This window comes from Mus musculus, chromosome 16 (genome assembly GCF_000001635.26).
Source record: "Mus musculus strain C57BL/6J chromosome 16, GRCm38.p6 C57BL/6J".
Taxonomy (NCBI): domain Eukaryota; kingdom Metazoa; phylum Chordata; class Mammalia; order Rodentia; family Muridae; genus Mus; species Mus musculus.
The window spans coordinates 16,302,086-16,319,738 of record NC_000082.6 but is presented as its reverse complement, the minus strand read 5'-3'; the positions used below and the strand labels follow the sequence as shown (position 1 = coordinate 16,319,738).

Here is a 17,653-nt window from a genome sequence, read left to right as displayed (position 1 = left end):
CCTGGTAAAGGGAACGGTTGTTACTGATGCTGTAGTATATCCCTTAGCAGATGTGTTTGGGCAGAAAACAAACATAGGGAAGCATTAGGTTTCAGATTTTTAAAATATAATCAATTATGGCATAAGTCCCAATATTAATATGCTAAATGTGTAAGTTAACTCCATACTTTTTAACTAAGAGGAACATCTCAATATTCTGATAATCAGGGAAGCTTGGTAACATTTTATAGGAACAAAGAAGAAACAGGCTAGCAAGAGAGCTGCCTTCAGCTGGATCACGGGACAAGGTAAATAATACAAATGTTTTTATGGTATATTCCCCACACCCAAAGGTCAGCCTCACTTGGGTTTATTTCTCTGTAAGAATGTATTTTTCTTCCTGTCTTTAATACTTTAAGGGGTGTACATAAGTTTTAAAAGCTTTGAATAATTTAAAAAGAAAGGTGGCTTTTAAGTGTCAAATTTCTTTTTTAAGATTCTTATTTGGTCAGCAATGACTTTGTCATAAGGGCATTTGAAAGACAAAGAGAAGGCAACTATATATGTCATTTAAATTTTGGCAGTAACTTTCAACAGCTGTTGTACCTCTTACCTTGGGTTCCTTGTCAGAAAAGATAGGAAGTGACCTTCCACCCCCACCCCCTCAACCCCCACCCCCACCCCAAAAAAAGCAGCAGCAGTCGCTGTGGGATTTGGGTTTTCTTACTTGTTCATCTGCAGAAAAGCTAACAGTGACAGTGGTATAGGAGGTAAGACAGAACACACAGCTCCATGGTTGCTTCTGGTTTACATCACTTTACTGTCTCATTAGAGAGAGGAAATTTTGTCTATAAAATGTTTCCAAATGCATTTTTGGCATCCTTGATTTTTTTTTCCCCCCTGCATTTTTACCTTTAGTCTTCTAAAGTTCCAAGTGCTTTGGCACCTGCCTCCCAGGAGCCCCCCCCTGCTGCTTCTGCTGAGGCTGATGGCAAGGTCTGTTCTGATTCCTAATCTAAGCCTGCATGCCTAGTGTGGAGACAGTACACTGAATAAAACAATATTGATATGGGATACTGTGTTAGACTATTAGCCTAATCCAAATTTTTAAATTCTATAGCGAAGTCTATAAATATCAAAGTATTGCTGACATGCTCTGCTTGCTATATAGAAGATCAACAGAAAAATAATTCTAAGAGAAAGTTGTCTACTTTAAATTTTCAAGCCATTGCTATTTAAATTTTGCTTGTTAAATTGCATGTTTTAACATATCTTTTAACAGTTAATTCAGGACAACAGAAGAGAAACTAAAAATGTGAGTCTCTTGCTTCAGATGGAAATGTTGGTGCCTTTGGTTCTTACTAAAACATTCAAGTTCATCAGAACCTGTTTGTACAGTGGCCTCCATTGTTTGTTGTCTGTGTTATGGTCTTAATGTTCCTTTTATCTTGTAAGGTGGCATTAGTCTAGCTTTAGCACTGTCTTAACTACTAACAATAGCCTCTCCTACTGCTGTTACTTTAAAGATTAGCTTTCAGGGTCCTCTTCGTAAAGACTTCAGAGATGGAGCTGGGTATGTAGAAGAGGCAGATAGAGTTCTGAGTTTGAGGCCAGCCTAGTCTACAGAGTGAGTTCCAGGACAGCTAGAGCCACATAGAAAAACCTGTCTCAAAAAACCAAAGATTTCAGGAATGGAAATGGTGCTTTGGGACATTTCCTCTGTAAAGGACTCAGCTCTCCAGTGCTTTCTATGTGTCTATGTGTCCGTCGTCAGTGTCTGTAATGACTCTAATGCAGTAACTCTCACATGTGCTTTCAAAGCTTAAGCAGAGTCAAAACATGGAAATTGAGAATTTAAGGCTTGGTAATAGTTTTCACAGGAAACCATGTGTAGGATATACAGACCTATTTCTTACAATACTTACTTTCCAGATGTAAGTTTCTCATACTCTGATCTTTACAGACATCTCCTATCTTTCAGTTGTGGTCTTCAGAGAGCCATACCAATCACTGCATAAGTTTTATTTCATTTATGGCTCACTTTCCTTATGATTTCATTTATCATAATTTATGTGTATTTAACAAACACTAAAAATATGATTATCAGTAACATCTATATAAAGACATAACTTACCTTTTTTGACATTTTGACAGATTTTTCAAATTTGAATGATTTCCCAAACTCATTTTTCTTACAAGTACCATAGACTCTTCCATTACATTTATATGATTTAATCTTCTATTACATTTATAAGACCTTAAAAAGGATCTGAAAACATTCTTAAATGTTGATGTGTTGTTTTTCCCACTATATTAATCAGGCAGGGTTTTTTTGTTGTTGTTGTTTTTTCTCTTAGAAATCAAGGCCTCATAAAATAAGGTTGTAAGGCTAGCCGAGGACTATCGCCGCATCTCTTTCTCGGGTACAGATTATGAGGGAGGTTATGTTGTACTTATGTTACATTGCACATTGTAGGTAGCTTGGGAATGTAATAGTTAGGTCTATGGATGTAGTCTTTCTTTTATTAAAGAGGTCTAGTTTTACTTTTTGATAATCAGAACTATAGTAAACTAGTTTAGAAATATGTAGAGCCATAAGCTCACAGCACTGTAAGATCAAAGTTCAATGGTTAAGAGTTTAAGATTGCTTTGATGAGATGAAACCAAGGGCAAGTTCTGTTTCTTGTGTGTGCATTTAATTTAGTGTTTGAGGAATGGTGAAAGATAAAGTTTTAGAAAGTAATACTAAATGAAAAGTAATTAAATAGAACCTGAATTGACTATTGGCTTACTGACAGCTTCAAACAGAATCTCTCAGGTTTCTAGTGACAGACAAGTGCCACCATTATTTCTGACTTCATTATCTGTTTGAATATATTCCAGATAGGTACCACCTGTATGTTCTAGATTGCCATCAAAGAAAATGGACTTCATTTGTTGTTAAATATACAGAGTATAGGTTTGGAACAATGTGTTTTCAGGTCCCATCTGCAGGTGGTGGGATTGGAGACGGTGGTCAGGAACCAACAACAGGCAACTGGAGAGGAATGCTGAAAACTTCAAAAGCTGAAGAATTACTTGCTGAAGAAAAATCAAAACCAATTCCAATTATGCCAGCAAGTCCACAGAAAGGCCATGCTGTCAATTTGCTAGATGTGGTAAGCCACCACAATTCTGTTTAAATCTACAAGTGAACCAAGTTAGTAGCAGACATTCTTTAAACAGAAGAAATTGAAGTCACCAAAATTTTTAACTTTTAAATATTAAATGTTGCCATTTCAAAATAGCATAGAAGTAATATTTTTCCCTCTTTTAGCCAGTTCCAGTTGCAAGAAAACTGTCTGCCCGAGAACAGCGAGATTGTGAGGTTATTGAAAGACTTATCAAATCATATTTTCTAATTGTCAGAAAGAATATTCAAGACAGGTTAGTATTATTTAATATGTAAATACTGTTGGATGAGTTTGTGATGTCTTTTTAAGAATTATACATTAAAATTTTTAGATTATCTTTGATTCTAAATATTAATGTTAACTGTGATAGCAAGACTTAGTCTGTTGACATGGAATGATTAAAATATTATGCATTAGCTGAAAAATATTAAAAATAAAAGGATGTAGGAATAGTGATATGTCTGCAGTCACAAGTTAGGAAGATTAAGCCTCAAGCAGAATGATCACAAATACACATTCCGCCATCTCAAAACAAAATCAAAAATCAGAAAAGGGTAGCAGTGTGGTTCCATGGAATAGTATAGAATAATATAGTTTAGTATTTATGAAGCCCTGGATTCAATTCCCACAGTGCTCTGAAAAACATTCTTGTGTTCTAGTAGTCTACATGGTTACATTTTATTACCTTACTCAAAGTAAAACACACCCTCTGTCAGTCATAACTTCCTATTTGCCTTGCCTCTAAGGTGCCATGCCTTGAATTAGCCTATCAGACATTTCATGTTAGTGGGAACACAATAATATGTGACCTTTTGTCTGGCTTCCTTCACATGTGAGTGTCCCTCCCCTTTTTAAGAAATATTTGAGAATTCTTTGTATTTTGATCTTTTTTGTTTTTATGCTCCCTCGCGGACCTCTTCCTAGATCTCTGCCCTTTCTCACCCAAATTTGTGTTTGTTTTTTCCTTCCCCAGTCAAGGCCAATTTGTGTTGCTTGATATTCCTGGGTGTATAGCCTTCTACTAGAGCTTGGCTGAGCTCTCAGCAGCTATGCTCTGACCCTCTCCCAGCAGCTGAGAATTGCCACTAGCTCCTCTGCTGGCGATGAGTCTTTGTATCCCTCACCCCTCTCTTGTGGTCTGGTTTAGGCTTGCACCAGTCTTGTGCATGCTGTCACAACTGCTGAGTTCATATTTGCAGCTGCACTACTGTATCCAAAATTGTTTATTTGCATCCACACCTCTTCTGTAATGGTCCTTTATCCTTGGGGGGAGATATAGGTGCTCCACTTAGGGCGAAATGTTGTACAATGTCTTATTCTCTGCATCTTGGCCACTGTGGATCTCCTTGTTAATCACCATCTATAACCAACAATTTCTCAGATGAGGGTTAGGAGATGTATAATCTATGGGTATAATAATAGATCATTAGGAATTGGTTTAATGCTATGTCCATTAAGTGGTAGGTTCTCTTCTGGGGTCTCTTTGATCTCTCTAGCCATAGCTTCTTGGCCCAGCAATGGTGCCAGGTATGGGATTTAGCTTGTAGATCAGGCCTTAAATCTTAGCTACTTGTCAGTGTGTTTTAAAGTTTGTTCATGCTACAGCATGGATCCTTTTTACAATTGACTTCATTTCTACAGTTGAATACAATGCTGTATTATATAACCATACTTTGTATATCTACTCATTGCTATGAATATTTTATTTCATTTTGGGCTATTAAGAATAATGGTCATTGTTGTGTTTATGGGATAAGTGAGATGAATGAAGCTAAAATATCAAGGATTTTGACTTTGCTTATTGCTTTATTAAATGAACACTTAAAGAGTATTTTACTAAGTACATTAAATATTCAGTGTTATTTAACTTCATTACTTTACAAAGGCATACTCTAGTTAAAGACTAAATCAGTGGTTCTTAACTTTGTTTGGACCCATTATCACAGTTCTTTATGTTGTGGTGACATGAACCATAAAATTATTTTGTTGCTAGTTATGAATAATAATGTAAATATCTAATATACAGGATATCCAATACACAGCCCCTGTGAAAGGGTCATTTGATTTCCAAAGGCATCACAGCCCACAGGTTGAGAACCACTGATCTAAATTTTTGAAAATATAAATGTTACCAAAAGTTCATGATTTGACCTTGCTTTACAGTGTCCCAAAGGCAGTAATGCATTTTTTGGTTAATCATGTGAAAGATACTCTTCAGAGTGAACTGGTAGGGCAGCTGTATAAGTCATCCTTATTAGATGACCTTCTGACTGAATCCGAGGACATGGCCCAACGAAGAAAAGAAGCAGCGGATATGCTGAAGGTAACTGTGAAATTGTTCTCAATCTTTCTCCCTGGGATGTACACATATACATGCAAGATATTAAAGTTACATTCTGATCTGTCTCCTTCACACACTGGTATTTGATTAGGTTAGAATTTCAGACGAGATACTGCTTTTTTTAAACACTGAAAAAGGGAGAAATTACTTTACAAAATTCAGAGTAACATTCTAACCTGAGTTTTTATATCTTTTAATGCAGGCATTACAAGGAGCCAGTCAAATTATTGCTGAAATCCGAGAGACTCATCTTTGGTGAACAGAACTGTTTGATATCCACACTTTGCTGACTTGAACCTGCTGCTGCCTACCTGAGTAGAAGTTTATGAACTTTTGTGTATTGCAGTGTATGAATTTGCTCGTGTGAAGACTGGCTATAAGCTGAAAAGTATATTATTCGTTACAAAACAAATCACATGTTTAATTCACATTTTTCAAGTTTCCTATGACGTATATCAAGTCTGTCCGTTTCAGTCGAACTTACAAGAGCAATTGATATTCTAGTTGTACAAAGCAGTTTGCCTGTGCATATGACCCATGTAACTTTCTTAGTCTCAAAGCTGCAGCTGTAGTCCTCAGAAAGGAAGCTCCAGGACATTTCATGACTATAATGCATGCACTATTTATATAGACTGACCTGGCTTTAAAAGATGGAGCCTGGCAAGTTCCTCACATAATCAATGTATCCACCTATCCTTCATTTTTATAGTCTTAAAAAACAAACAAAACTCTTTTGCAGTTTCAAGAAATATATAAGATCTTAAAGACTCATCAAGATGTAGGAACAGACTGTGTAATTAATGGCTCCTGAGTCTACACTGCCCTGGTGCATTAGAAATTAAAAATACTTTGATTCTAAAAAAGCCTGAAAATTTAATGACTTCCTGCATTAAAAACAACTATTGGGAACTGTTAGTAACAATGGCTAGTCCTATTAGTCTCTAAATGATCCAATGATAACCTAAATTTCTCTTATTTACAAATACAGCAATTGCAATCCAGATACACCCTTAAAATGGGGCACTTAAATTGGGCTCCAAGACTCACAGTTAAATGGAACCTAAAATTCCACTCTTTATCCACTGGTAATAGCTACTTTAGTTCCACGCCAACAGAATACATTAGACTAATGGTATGAAAACACTAGTGGACCTTTATTAAAGAAAAACATCTGGACACACACATACATACACCTAAAAGCTTATGGACTTCATTCAGGGGGTTAGGGTAATGTTTACAACCTATTTTGTGAAAACTGCCTGTACAAATCGTCTTTTAAACTAAGCATTGAAAAGTTTTCTCACCTAGCTGGGCAGTGGTGGTGCAAGCCTTTAATCCCAGCACTTGGGAGGCAGACGTGGGTGGAGGATCTCTGAGTTCAAGGCCACCGTGGTTCCAGACAACTAGAACTACAGAGAAACCTTGTCTTGAAAAACCCAAAAAATTGAAACCTAAGTAGAAATCCTTGATGTATCTAGTTGTCTCTGACCAAATGATACATTCGTTTTATAAATACTAAAATTCTTTTCAGGTTATGGTCAGGCATCTTATGAAATACTATTAGCAAGGAAAACAAGAACATGTTATCTTTAGTTTATGATGCCCACTGAGCAATCTCAAAATCATAAAAGCAGTTTGATACAGTACCGGCTTGACAGTGAGTACACACTGCCTAAATGTGTTAGCATACTTTAAAAAAATACCCTCTTATCCAACTATTAGGTATCAGTGACTTAATTTTTTAAGAAAGATGACCACCACTGTAGCCTTTTTGAATTTGTAAGGACAAAGAAATGCACCTTTATCCAACATTTCAAATAAATTTTAAATGGAAGATGTTTAGCACTACACACTTTGTACAAAGGAAAACAAGCAAGAAACAGGGAAAGGGGAAGCTTCCTTTGTGTGCTTTTACACTGATGTGTTCTGAAACATGGAGATAATTTCTGGCATATTTATAAGACGACTGTATGTTCTATGTAAATAAAAATGCTGGTGTGCAATTGCCAGTAAGTGAATTCTTTCTGATGTGCTTCAAGAAAAGGTATAAATAGCTGTATCTTTCAAATATCTGAATCTACTTCATAATGTGACAATTTAAATTGCACTGCACCAAAAGTTTTACACCATTTCTCCTATTAGATAATCACACCCAAGGCCTTGTTACATCTCCATGTCTACAGATGAAGATGGAAACTCCTTCCAAGTAACCCAAGGATGAGTGCTCAGAATGTGAGCACTACACTTTTCTGCAAGGCATCCAGAAGCCGATCAACAGTTTATGCTTCACCCTGTGTACACTGGGATGGCGCTATCTTGATTTTTATAGAAACCGTTTTGGAGAATTAACTTGCCTCGTGTATACAAACCTGAACTAGTTTGACCTCAAAACTTCCTATATCTTTGCTATTCTTAATGATGGTATACTTGGTGAGATGCTTTTTGTTTCTTAAATTTAATTTCTTAAAATATCTGCTGTACCAGATGCTCTCAGCCAACCATTGGACTGAGTGTGTGGTCCCTGATGGAGGAGTTGGAGAAGGGACTGAAGGAGCTGAAGGGGTTTGCAGCCCCATGAAGTAAGCAACGTGTCAACTGGCCAGACACCCAGAGCTCCTGGGGACTGGACCACCAACCAAAGAGTATACACATGGAGGGAGCCATGACTCTGGCTGCATATGTGGTAGAGGATGGTATTGTTGGACATCAGTGGAGAGGAGAGGCCCTTGGACCCGAGGGGGTTTGATGCCCCAGTGTAGGGGAATGCCAGGGCGGGAAGGGGGTGTGGGGGGGCGGGATGAAGCACTCTCATGGAAGCAGGGGAAGGGAGGATAGGACAGGGGGTTTCCGGAGGGGAGACCTGGAAAGGGGTTAACATTTGAAATGTAAAGAAAGAATATATCCAATAAGAGAAAAATATCTTCCATAGGAACCCATTGATGAAAATAGGCAGTTACGAGTAAATGAATTACTAAAACAGACAAGGAAGTAGAAAATTAAACTATAAATAAAGTCTGGTACCAATTGGTGTTTTGAGAAAAGACGATTTTGTACTATAGTTTCTATTGGGAACCACTGCCACATCTAACTCCTTTTTAAGAATTCTGTTTGCTTCTTAGCATCAATCAGAAGTTTAACTTTGAGTTTCATGTGTTTCGCAAATTGTATCTTATATCTTGGGTATTCTAAGTTTCTGGGCTAATATCCACTTATCAGTGAGTACATATTGTGTGAGTTCTTTTGTGATTGGGTTACCTCACCCAGGATGATGCCCTCCAGGTCCATCCATTTGCCTAGGAATTTCATAAATTCATTCTTTTTAATAGCTGAGTAGCACTCCATTGTGTAAATGTACATTTTCTGTATGCATTCCTCTGTTGAGGGGCATCTGGGTTCTTTCCAGCTTCTGGATATTATAAATAAGGCTGCTATGAACATAGTGGAGCATGTGTCCTTCTTACCAGTTGGAATATCTTCTGGATATATACCCAGGAGAGGTATTGCGGGATCCTCCAGTAGTACTTTGTCCAATTTTCTGAGGAACCGCCAGACTGATTTCCAGAGTGGTTGTACCAGCTTGCAATCCCACCAACAATGGAGGAGTGTTCCTCTTTCTCCACATCCTCACCAGCTTCTGCTGTCACCTGAATTTTTGATCTTAGCCATTCTGACTGGTGTGAGGTAGAATCTAAGGTTTGTTTTGATTTGCATTTCCCTGATGATTAAGGATGCTGAACATTTTTTCAGGTGCGACTCAGCTATTCAGTATTCCTCAGGTGAGAATTCTTTGTTTAGCTCTGAGCCCCATTTTTTAATGGGGTTGATTTTCTGGAGTCCACCAAAGACCAAAATGTGGACACTTTGCCCCTTCTTAGAATTGGGAACAAAACACCCATGGAAAGAGTTACAGAGACAAAGTTTGGAGCTGAGACGAAAGGATGGACCATCTAGAGACTGCCATATCCGAGGATCCATCCCACAATCAGCCTCCAAACGCTGACACCATTGCCTACACTAGCAAGATTTTGCTGAAAGGACTCAGATATAGCTGTCTCCTGTGAGACTATGCCGGGGCCTAGCAAACACAAATGGATGCTCACAGTCAGCTATTGGATGGATCACAGGGCCCCCAATGAAGGAGCTAGAGAAAGTACCCAAGGAGCTAAAGGAAACTGCAACCCTATAGGTGGAACAATATGAACTAACCAGAACCCCGGAGCTCATGTCTCTAGCTGCATATGTATCAGAAGATGGCCTAGTCGGCCATCAGTGGAAAGAGAGGCCCATTGGTCATGCAAACTTTATATGCCTCAGTACAGGGGAACGCCAAGGCCAAGAAGTCGGAGTGAGTGGGTGGGGGAGCATGTGGGGGACTTTTGGGTTAGCAATGGAAATGTAAATGAAATAAATACCTAATTAAAAAAAAAGTTTAACTTTACAACAGATTTCTCATGTCTAAACAGACAGAAGCTTGGCTAGTTTGTAGAGCTATGTTGTACTACTGCAATCAGTAAAGTGCTCTGCGCCTTACCTACTATGCAACTTTATACAGTCATTTCCACTGCACCACTTCTTCAACCCAAGGAGCAAGGATTGTTCTTGTGTAAAGAAATGAACTACAATTAAGTAACATTTTATTTTGAAATGCACATGAGTATTTACATTGTGAGGGGCCTTGTGTATATTCCACTCTTGGGTTTCCGAAGACCTCCACATTTTGAAAATGGATGATGGACAAATTTGGACAAAACCTTTCACAACTGAAGCCATTTTATAATGTAGAAATTCCTTTTTCCTATTTTAAGTAAGGAAAGTCCATTCTTGAGAATATGTTGTCCAATTACTAGAACACTTTCAGGATTTGTTACCTGTCTGTGATTTATACTGACTCCACCTTCTGTTATCATCCGATACCTGAAAATAGAAAAGTTTTATAACTAGGAGCACTCAGCTGACCTGACTTAATGCCTTACACATGAGGTAAGGTGTCAGGAAGCTGCCTGTGCTCATCTGAACTTAACACTGCAGCTCAGGTGGCTCTTACAATTGTGATCTTCCTACCTCAGTTTCTCAAGTATCTGAGATTACAGGCCTGAACCATCAGGCTCAACTCTATCAGCTTTGAGCAGGGCAATGGTGGCACATGCCTTTAATCCCAGCACTTGGAAGACAGAGGTAAGTGGATTTCTGAGTTTGAGGCCAGCCTGGTCCACAGAGTGAGTTCCAGGACAGCCAGGGCTACACAGAGAAACCCTGTCTTAAAAAAAAAAACAAAAAACAAAAAACAGAAATATATCAGCTTTGACAGATTCACTTTCAGAATTTATCTAGTCTTGTGGTGGGAAAACTCCCAGATTCCTAAAAACAAAAAAGAACAATTTTGCTTTTAAAGTATGCTACCTGTAGATCCAGGTAATAAATAACCCCACTAGAATCTTTAGAAATGATAAGAAACTGGAAAATTCTGAGACTATGAACTAGTACTGTTTAAAATAAAAACAAAATACTTAATCAGCTGATTTCATAAATGGGAAATCAATAGCTGGTTTAATAAATATATGATAAAAAGTTTAACTGAATTTTACATTCAGTTCACGCAATAAAGAGCTTACTGTGTGCTAAACAAACATTAGTGTTAAAGAGAGGACAATGCTGACATACCAGTTTCTCTAGCACGGTGCTGTGCTGTGAGGACTAGATGAAGGACTGGGGAACACTGACTGGGTCGTAAGCTCTGGGAACTTCCTTGATACATAAGGTGTTAAGACACTGGATGACAGCAGGATTTTGACAAGGCGAGGAAACAAAAGGGACCCTTGAAAGTGGCATGTGTTACTAAACAAAAGTTAAGCAGCTCAGTGAACACAGCTTTATAAAATCAAGCCCACAACAAAATCCTATTTACAACTGTATTTCTTCTAGGCAGGCTGTTTCCAGGCTGAATATTATATAGGCCAACCCTATTTATGGTATGAAAAATGCAGCATTACTTCTGACTCTGGCTAATTTGGGTGATTTAAGTAGAGGTTAAACTTAGTTATCAGCAAATTAGTTATCAGTGAAGTTCATAAGAAGATGCAGAAAACTAGACTTGATGTACAGAGAATTTGACTCCAGGTTAAATTTGGTACATTATTAGGGAATAAATAAATAAGGTTGAGTGGCAGGTCATGAACAGGGAGGAGACATATTTATCTACACACACAATTTAGATCTCACTGGAGAGGCAAACATTGCAAAACAAAGAAAGCAACTGTAACAACTGTCACTCGTAGTAACCATGAGCAAGTGACAGGAACTTTATGTACAGGGTCCAAGGGATGAAGCACTTACTTGGGTTTTCTGGTTATTGCTTTTCCTTCTACCTGTTACTGTTATAAATGGACATTGCATTCCATATCACTTCTTGTAGAGCAAAAGTATTCCCTAATAATATGGTAGAACTAAGAAATTGCAATATGCCATTTTCTTCTGCAAAAGAAAAAGGTAATTCTCCAGAATACTTTCTAGTTTATAAGTTTTATGAAGTTCTATTTCTATTCTCATTTCTTTTCAGTAATTAAATTTTAAAATAGATCCTATCCTCCAAAGCCCTGAGGCTACAAGCAAAGTATGAGGGAGGTCGTACGAATCTTTTCACCTCTCTGTCAACAAATCCCTGAGCTGAATGATGCAACACTTGAAGGAGTCCTTCAGAGAGTTCAAGGTATTTTCTACTGTATGAACTCCCGGTTTGACTTTATTGTTTGGCTTAACCCAACTTCTGCAAGAAATGAGTTACATTAAAGCACTACCAGGAAAACACCCTGGAAACATTATGTGAAGCACAACATTTTGCTGCGAATTAAAAATCACAAAACCTTACCCTCGAGGGCCATCAGGAATGGCATTTGCTTTACGGCATGTGTCTATGACACTCGTTCCAGGATCAAGAACTAATTCAGAAAATGAAGCTTCTTTAAACAATTCTTTTAACTCTTGGTCAGACATGACCTCCAGTGCCTCTATGCTGCTATGGTAAAGGGCTTGTGTACACCTGAAAAACATAAAGCTACATTAGGGACTGTTTCACCCACAACCCCACACAAACCACCAAATAACTATAGAGTGCCCACTGTGTTCCACAGTATATGTTTCAACAGCAATATCTATTTTGTGTAATTCACTAACTTAAAGACTTCTCTAGTAAAGACAACATAAAAATTCTTAAGTTAAACACAGTACAAGTTAGTAATCCATAAGAAACTCTTAAAACATCATTTCCAATTTTTCTTGTCTATCCACTAACTTTCATTAAGTCTTAACTTCTCTCAGAATTCCTTAGTTGCCTGTAGTTCTTTGTTGAGGTGTGGGACCTCATGAGATTTCTCCCTTCCATGTTGACATACATACATTCATACATTCATTCATACATTCATACATACATACATGTTTAGGCAGTCATACTGTGGTATTGTAGGTAAAGCTTCCTTGTCATTTCCAGGACACAATCTCACAGCCAATTTCCCAGATACCCTCTTGTCCCCTTCTCCCAAGATGTTCTGTGAGCCTTATGTGTAAAGAAGCTGTGTTATAGATATATCAAGCTAGGACTATTAACTAGCCCATTAGCTGTTGTAAAGCCAACCTTTTAGCAGAGTCCAGACCTTCTTGTCCGTGAACAAGCTTTGTTACTTCTGCAGCAAGTCGTTTCTGAGCAACTCGCTTTTCTGGTTCTTTGACATGTAGCTGCATGATGTGATCGATCTCTGGGAGGGGAAGGAAAGTGAAAAGCTTCAGGTACCTGCAGGACAGAGATGAAACATTCCATGTGCATCCACTAGCTTATCTTGGGAAGAAAAATCCTAAATTCACTTTTGAATTTATTAATGAAAAGCTGTAGCATGTACTTATACAGTACACTAAGACACACAACCCCAATGGGCAATATTTTTCAATACTTATTTTCCATTTTCCTTAAGTAACAAAATGGTGCAGAAATGTGTGCCTCCTTCCTAAGCATACTTTGACATTTTTGTTTTATGTATATCCTTAAAATTTTGACATGAGAGGGCTAGAGAGATGGCTCAGCAGTTAAGAGCACTGACTGCTCTTCCAGAGGTCCTGAGTTCAACTCCCAGCAGCCACATGGTCACTCACAAACCATCTATAATGGGATCCGATGCTGTCTTCTGGTGTCTGAAAACAGATACAGTGAGTGTACTCATACAAATAAAATAAATTAAAAACAAAAATGAAGAGTATTCCATATGTTAACTTTTGCAAAAATGCTATGAAGAAAAAGCACATATCTATCACAAAGCGTAGTGAACCATTATGAAGCAAAACCTATGAAATCATCCTCTTAAGAAATACAAGATTGCTGGTGAGATGGCTCAGCAGGTAAGAGCACCTGACTGCTCTTCCTAAGGTCCGGAGTTCAAATCCCAGCAACCATATGGTGGCTCACAACCATCCATAACGAGATCTGACGCCCTTTTCTGGAGTGTCTGAAGACAGCTACAGTGTACTTACATATAATAAATTAAAAAAAAAAAAAAAAAAAAAGAGCATACAAAGAAGTCTTAGGACCCAACAAATAAAAAAAAAAAAAAAAAAAGACTAGCTCTTAAAAAAAAAAAAAGAAAAAAAAAAGAAAAAAAAAATAAAAGAAATACAAGATTATGAGTAAAATCATAAAAAATGCATTTTTATTTCTAACTTACTCTGGCACACCAGCATATTCACTTATGATGTCACAAGCACAGCTTTCAAAGCTACTAATATTCTGTGATTTACTCTACTGTGGCCATTGTGTCTCCTTTTGAACATATGCTAATCATGCCACAAGTACCTATATTGTTCTTAGAATACACATGCATGAATTTCTGTTAGGCATGCTATCCAGTAGAGGTTATGTAAGACCATAGTTTATATACAATTTATTTTAGTAAGGATTGGCAACTATTATTTCAAAGATCTCTAAGTTTATTCTTGCATCACTCTAGAATAGTTGGTACTGTTATTGGTGCAACAGGAAACACAGACCAACACATCTGACTTGAGTTTTCTTCCCCTTTGAAATTTGCACTTGGGTAAAGCTGGATCCGTGATTATACAACAAAAGATTTGAGGACCAGCAAGAATAAAACAAAATTAGTTTATGAAGATTAAGATAGAGTACACAATTTAGACTCACATGAGTAGGTGTCTTCACAACAGCTACCTACTTTTGGGATTCTATGGCTAAGTTCCAAGCCTCAAAAGATGTAAGAGGTAAGACTTAAGCCAGAGGCTGTCTTGAGCAACTTAGAACATCGCATTTTTTTTTTCTCTCCAGACCTGGGATGTAGCTCAATAGTTAAGCACCTACCTAATAAAATAGCCATTCAGCCCTGGGTTCAACTCTAGTATCGTAAAAATAAAAATGGCAATATCATGTGACATAATAATTTACACCTTAAATAGAATCAATGAAAAAAACCTACAAAGAAAAAGATTCACTAGCTAAAACTGAATCATAACTACATATTAATTTTTCTCAAATGCCTATTAAAGCTTACCTTTCTACGGAATCATCTTGCTGTCTGACAAAGAACTGATAAAGTTCAAACGGTGATGTTTTCTCTCTGTTTAGCCAAACCGCATTGCCAGCAGACTTTCCCAGCTTTGCTCCAGTTGTACTTGTAATTAGAGGTACAGTGATTCCAAACACATCCTCTCCAGTCAACCTACACATACATTCATGGTATTCTGTTAGGCACAATTAGTTCCACCAAGCACAGTACACATTTAAGTCTGGTTACTTACTATATGTTTTTAAAACCCTTTCTCAGTCTGGACTCAGGTCCTCAAGAACCATAAAAACACGCATTTTATATCTACATGTGTCGTGCTTAAGTGCAATTGAGGAATGCACCTGAGCAGGTCAACAGGACTTGATTTTTGAAGGATCAGGTAGAAAAATGACAAAGTTGGGCGAAAGGATACCAGGAGGTACATTTAGAAGGTGGCTTTTAATATTTTTAAATGAGTTTTGTCGTGTAGCACACGAACCAGCCATATAATCTATGTTCCTCAAGAAAACTGTGAGGACTGGAGAGGTGGCTCAGTGGTTCTTCCAGAGATCCTGGGTTCAATTCCCAGCAACCATGTGGGATATAATATAAGAATTTGGTGCCCTCTTCTGGCATGCAGGTGTTACATAGAGATGGAGCACTCATACATAAATAAATCAATCTTTAAAAAAAGAAAACGCTGTGAAAATCTTTATGGAGGCGAAAAGCTAAATTAGTGCACACGGTTCTAAACAGAAGTCCAATTATTTTCAGGATAAATAACAATTTCTAAAGAAACTAAAGGCGACTTAGGGAAAACAGACACAATCCAAATCTTGAATATCGGTCTGCTTCCAGCAGCTCTAACTCCCAGCTCTAACTTACAATCTTCCTAACGAATAACACACTACTTCTGTATACTCGTCCCCGGGTTTCCGTAGGCTCTAACAATTCCAGCTTACTTGTGGATGAACTCGTAGCCAGACATGATGTTGCCCAACTGATCTGATCCGCCCAGTTGGACCCGGCATCCATAGTGCTGGAAAAGGTAGTAGAAGTCATAGGCCTGGAGCACCTGGTAAAAGAACTCCGCCAAGCTCATGCCCTCGGGGCTCTTGAGACGCGACTGCACGCTCAGCCGGCTCAGCAGAGTGCCCATGCGGAAGTGGCCGCCCACCGTGGCCAGGAAATCCACCAGGTGCTGCTCCTGGAACCAGGCCGCGTTGTCCAGCACCGTGAAAGAGCCCCAGGGCCGGCCGTCCGCGAAGAGGCGCGCGTGGTTGGCCGCCAGGGCCTCGAGCCCTCGCCGCAGGGCGTGCGCGTTGGCCCGCACGCACTCGGCGCTCAGCGCCTCGCGCCCCTTGGTCCGGCCGCTGGGGTCCCCCAGGAGGGCCGTGGAGCCTCCCACGAGCGCGATCACGTTGTGGCCGGCTCGCTGGAAGTGGAAGAGCCCCAACAGAGTTAGCAGGTGCCCCACGTGGAGCGAGTCGCCCGTGGGGTCGAAGCCGCAGTACACCGTCTGGGGGGACGAGCCCGCCCTGCGGCGGTCAAAGAGTTCGGGGAGCTCTGTCTTCGTGCCGCTCTCGGGGAAGAACTCCTTGAACAAGCCGCGGGCCCTCGGTGCCACCAGCATTCCCCGCGCGCCCGGGCGCACCGCACGCGACCCTCGTAGCCAGACCAGGGACTGCGGAACGCGGCACAGGCGCCTCAGCATGGGCGCCGCCATCTTGCGGGACACGCAAGGCATGCTGGACCTCTGTCGCCCTGCGACCGCGGGCGCCTCGGTGTCTCTCTACGCATGCTCGGGCGTAGCGGGAGGCCTGTTAGGCTTTGGTGCTGTAGGCAGTCCTGGAATGTGGACCGACTGAGTTCCGTCTTGCGGCCCCCGCTGTTCCTCTATCATTTCATTCCCGTTTTCTCAGTGAGGATGTCGTGATAGTACTTCCTGTCTCACAGCTGTGGTGAAAGCACTTGGCGGTGTAGTAAGCGCTCGACAAATGTTTACTGTCGTTTAAATGATCATGCAAAAGCTGTGATGCTCAAGTCCCATAAGTCTTGGACCTGTAGAAAGAACTCGGAGTGGAGTGGAGACGAAATTTCTTTGTACCAGTTTCCCCAGTTAATGAGAGCCTCGTCACAGTACAGGCAGGCAGGCAGGCGCGCGCACACACACACACACACACACACACACACACACACGTCATTAGTGGGTGTCCTGAAGGTGGCAGTCTCCTCCTAGCAAGAGGAAAGTCAAAACAGGAAAGAACTCCCTGTGTTTAGTATAACAAAAACTGGAGTCATTCAAAGTCATAACATATTAGGTGCTTTTAGGAATCCTCTCACCAGGATGAGGACTCTCATTTGCAATTGTATGGCAGGTGAGCCAGCCCCCAAGTCCCATTGTAGATTCTGACTAATTTTCTTTAAACATTTTAATTAGCGTACACAAATTGTACAAAATAATGAATTTATTCTGACATTTCCATATATGAGTAGACGTGGGCCATACTTTCAAAACTCCCTGATTTATGTGGAGTAGCATTATTGAGAATGTGCCATTTGTGGCCATCACCTACCATTGTGAGAGAAGTAGGGGTTATGGAGGGAGACAGAGAACAATTGAG

General features: G+C 39.5%; 2 protein-coding genes across 27 annotated transcripts in view; one reads left to right on the top strand and one right to left on the bottom strand.

Annotated features, from left to right (window-relative positions):
- Positions 1-7,511, top strand: part of Dnm1l (dynamin 1-like) — a 46,811-nt gene extending 39,300 nt beyond the window's left edge. For 10 of the 25 annotated variants that reach the window (NR_075074.1, XM_006522633.3, XM_006522631.4 and 7 more), the window contains 7 exons: positions 231-287; positions 898-975; positions 1,262-1,294; positions 2,961-3,137; positions 3,296-3,405; positions 5,316-5,475; positions 5,696-7,511. Coding sequence is in view for 24 of the 25 variants with exons in the window: in XM_006522633.3 (XP_006522696.1) it covers positions 231-287; positions 898-975; positions 1,262-1,294; positions 2,961-3,137; positions 3,296-3,405; positions 5,316-5,475; positions 5,696-5,752 (672 nt within the window). In the remaining variant the exon portion in view is untranslated. The remainder of the gene's footprint in view (positions 1-230; positions 288-897; positions 976-1,261; positions 1,295-2,960; positions 3,138-3,295; positions 3,406-5,315; positions 5,476-5,695) is intronic. The other 15 variants (XM_006522637.3, XM_006522634.3, NM_001360010.1 and 12 more) reach the window with 3 other exon arrangements.
- A 2,587-nt stretch (positions 7,512-10,098) lies between these two features.
- On the bottom strand, positions 10,099-16,774 carry Yars2 (tyrosyl-tRNA synthetase 2 (mitochondrial)). Of its 2 annotated transcripts, none has more exons than NR_038046.1 (5): positions 15,992-16,774; positions 15,036-15,203; positions 13,121-13,241; positions 12,359-12,529; positions 10,099-10,407 (listed from the first exon to the last, which is right to left on the bottom strand). NR_038046.1 is itself a non-coding variant. In NM_198246.2 (5 exons), the coding sequence occupies exons 1-5, from the start codon at positions 16,753-16,755 to the stop codon at positions 10,248-10,250; spliced, it is 1,419 nt and encodes a 472-aa protein (NP_937889.1). In that variant the 5' UTR covers positions 16,756-16,774; the 3' UTR covers positions 10,099-10,247. The 2 variants fall into 2 exon arrangements, 1 of the variants encoding a protein (NP_937889.1); NM_198246.2 differs by having other exon boundaries at positions 13,121-13,276.
- Between the last annotated feature and the right edge of the window lie 879 nt (positions 16,775-17,653).

Coding starts and splice junctions, on each gene's coding strand:
- Yars2 (NM_198246.2), bottom strand. CDS start 16,755: ATGGCGGCGCCCATGCTGAGGCGCCTGTGCCGCGTTCCGCAGTCCCTG. Junction 15,204..15,991: donor GGCTACGAGTTCATCCACAA/GTAAGCTGGAAT, acceptor ATGTATGTGTAG/GTTGACTGGAGAGGATGTGT. Junction 13,277..15,035: donor CAAGATGATTCCGTAGAAAG/GTAAGCTTTAAT, acceptor TCTGTCCTGCAG/GTACCTGAAGCTTTTCACTT.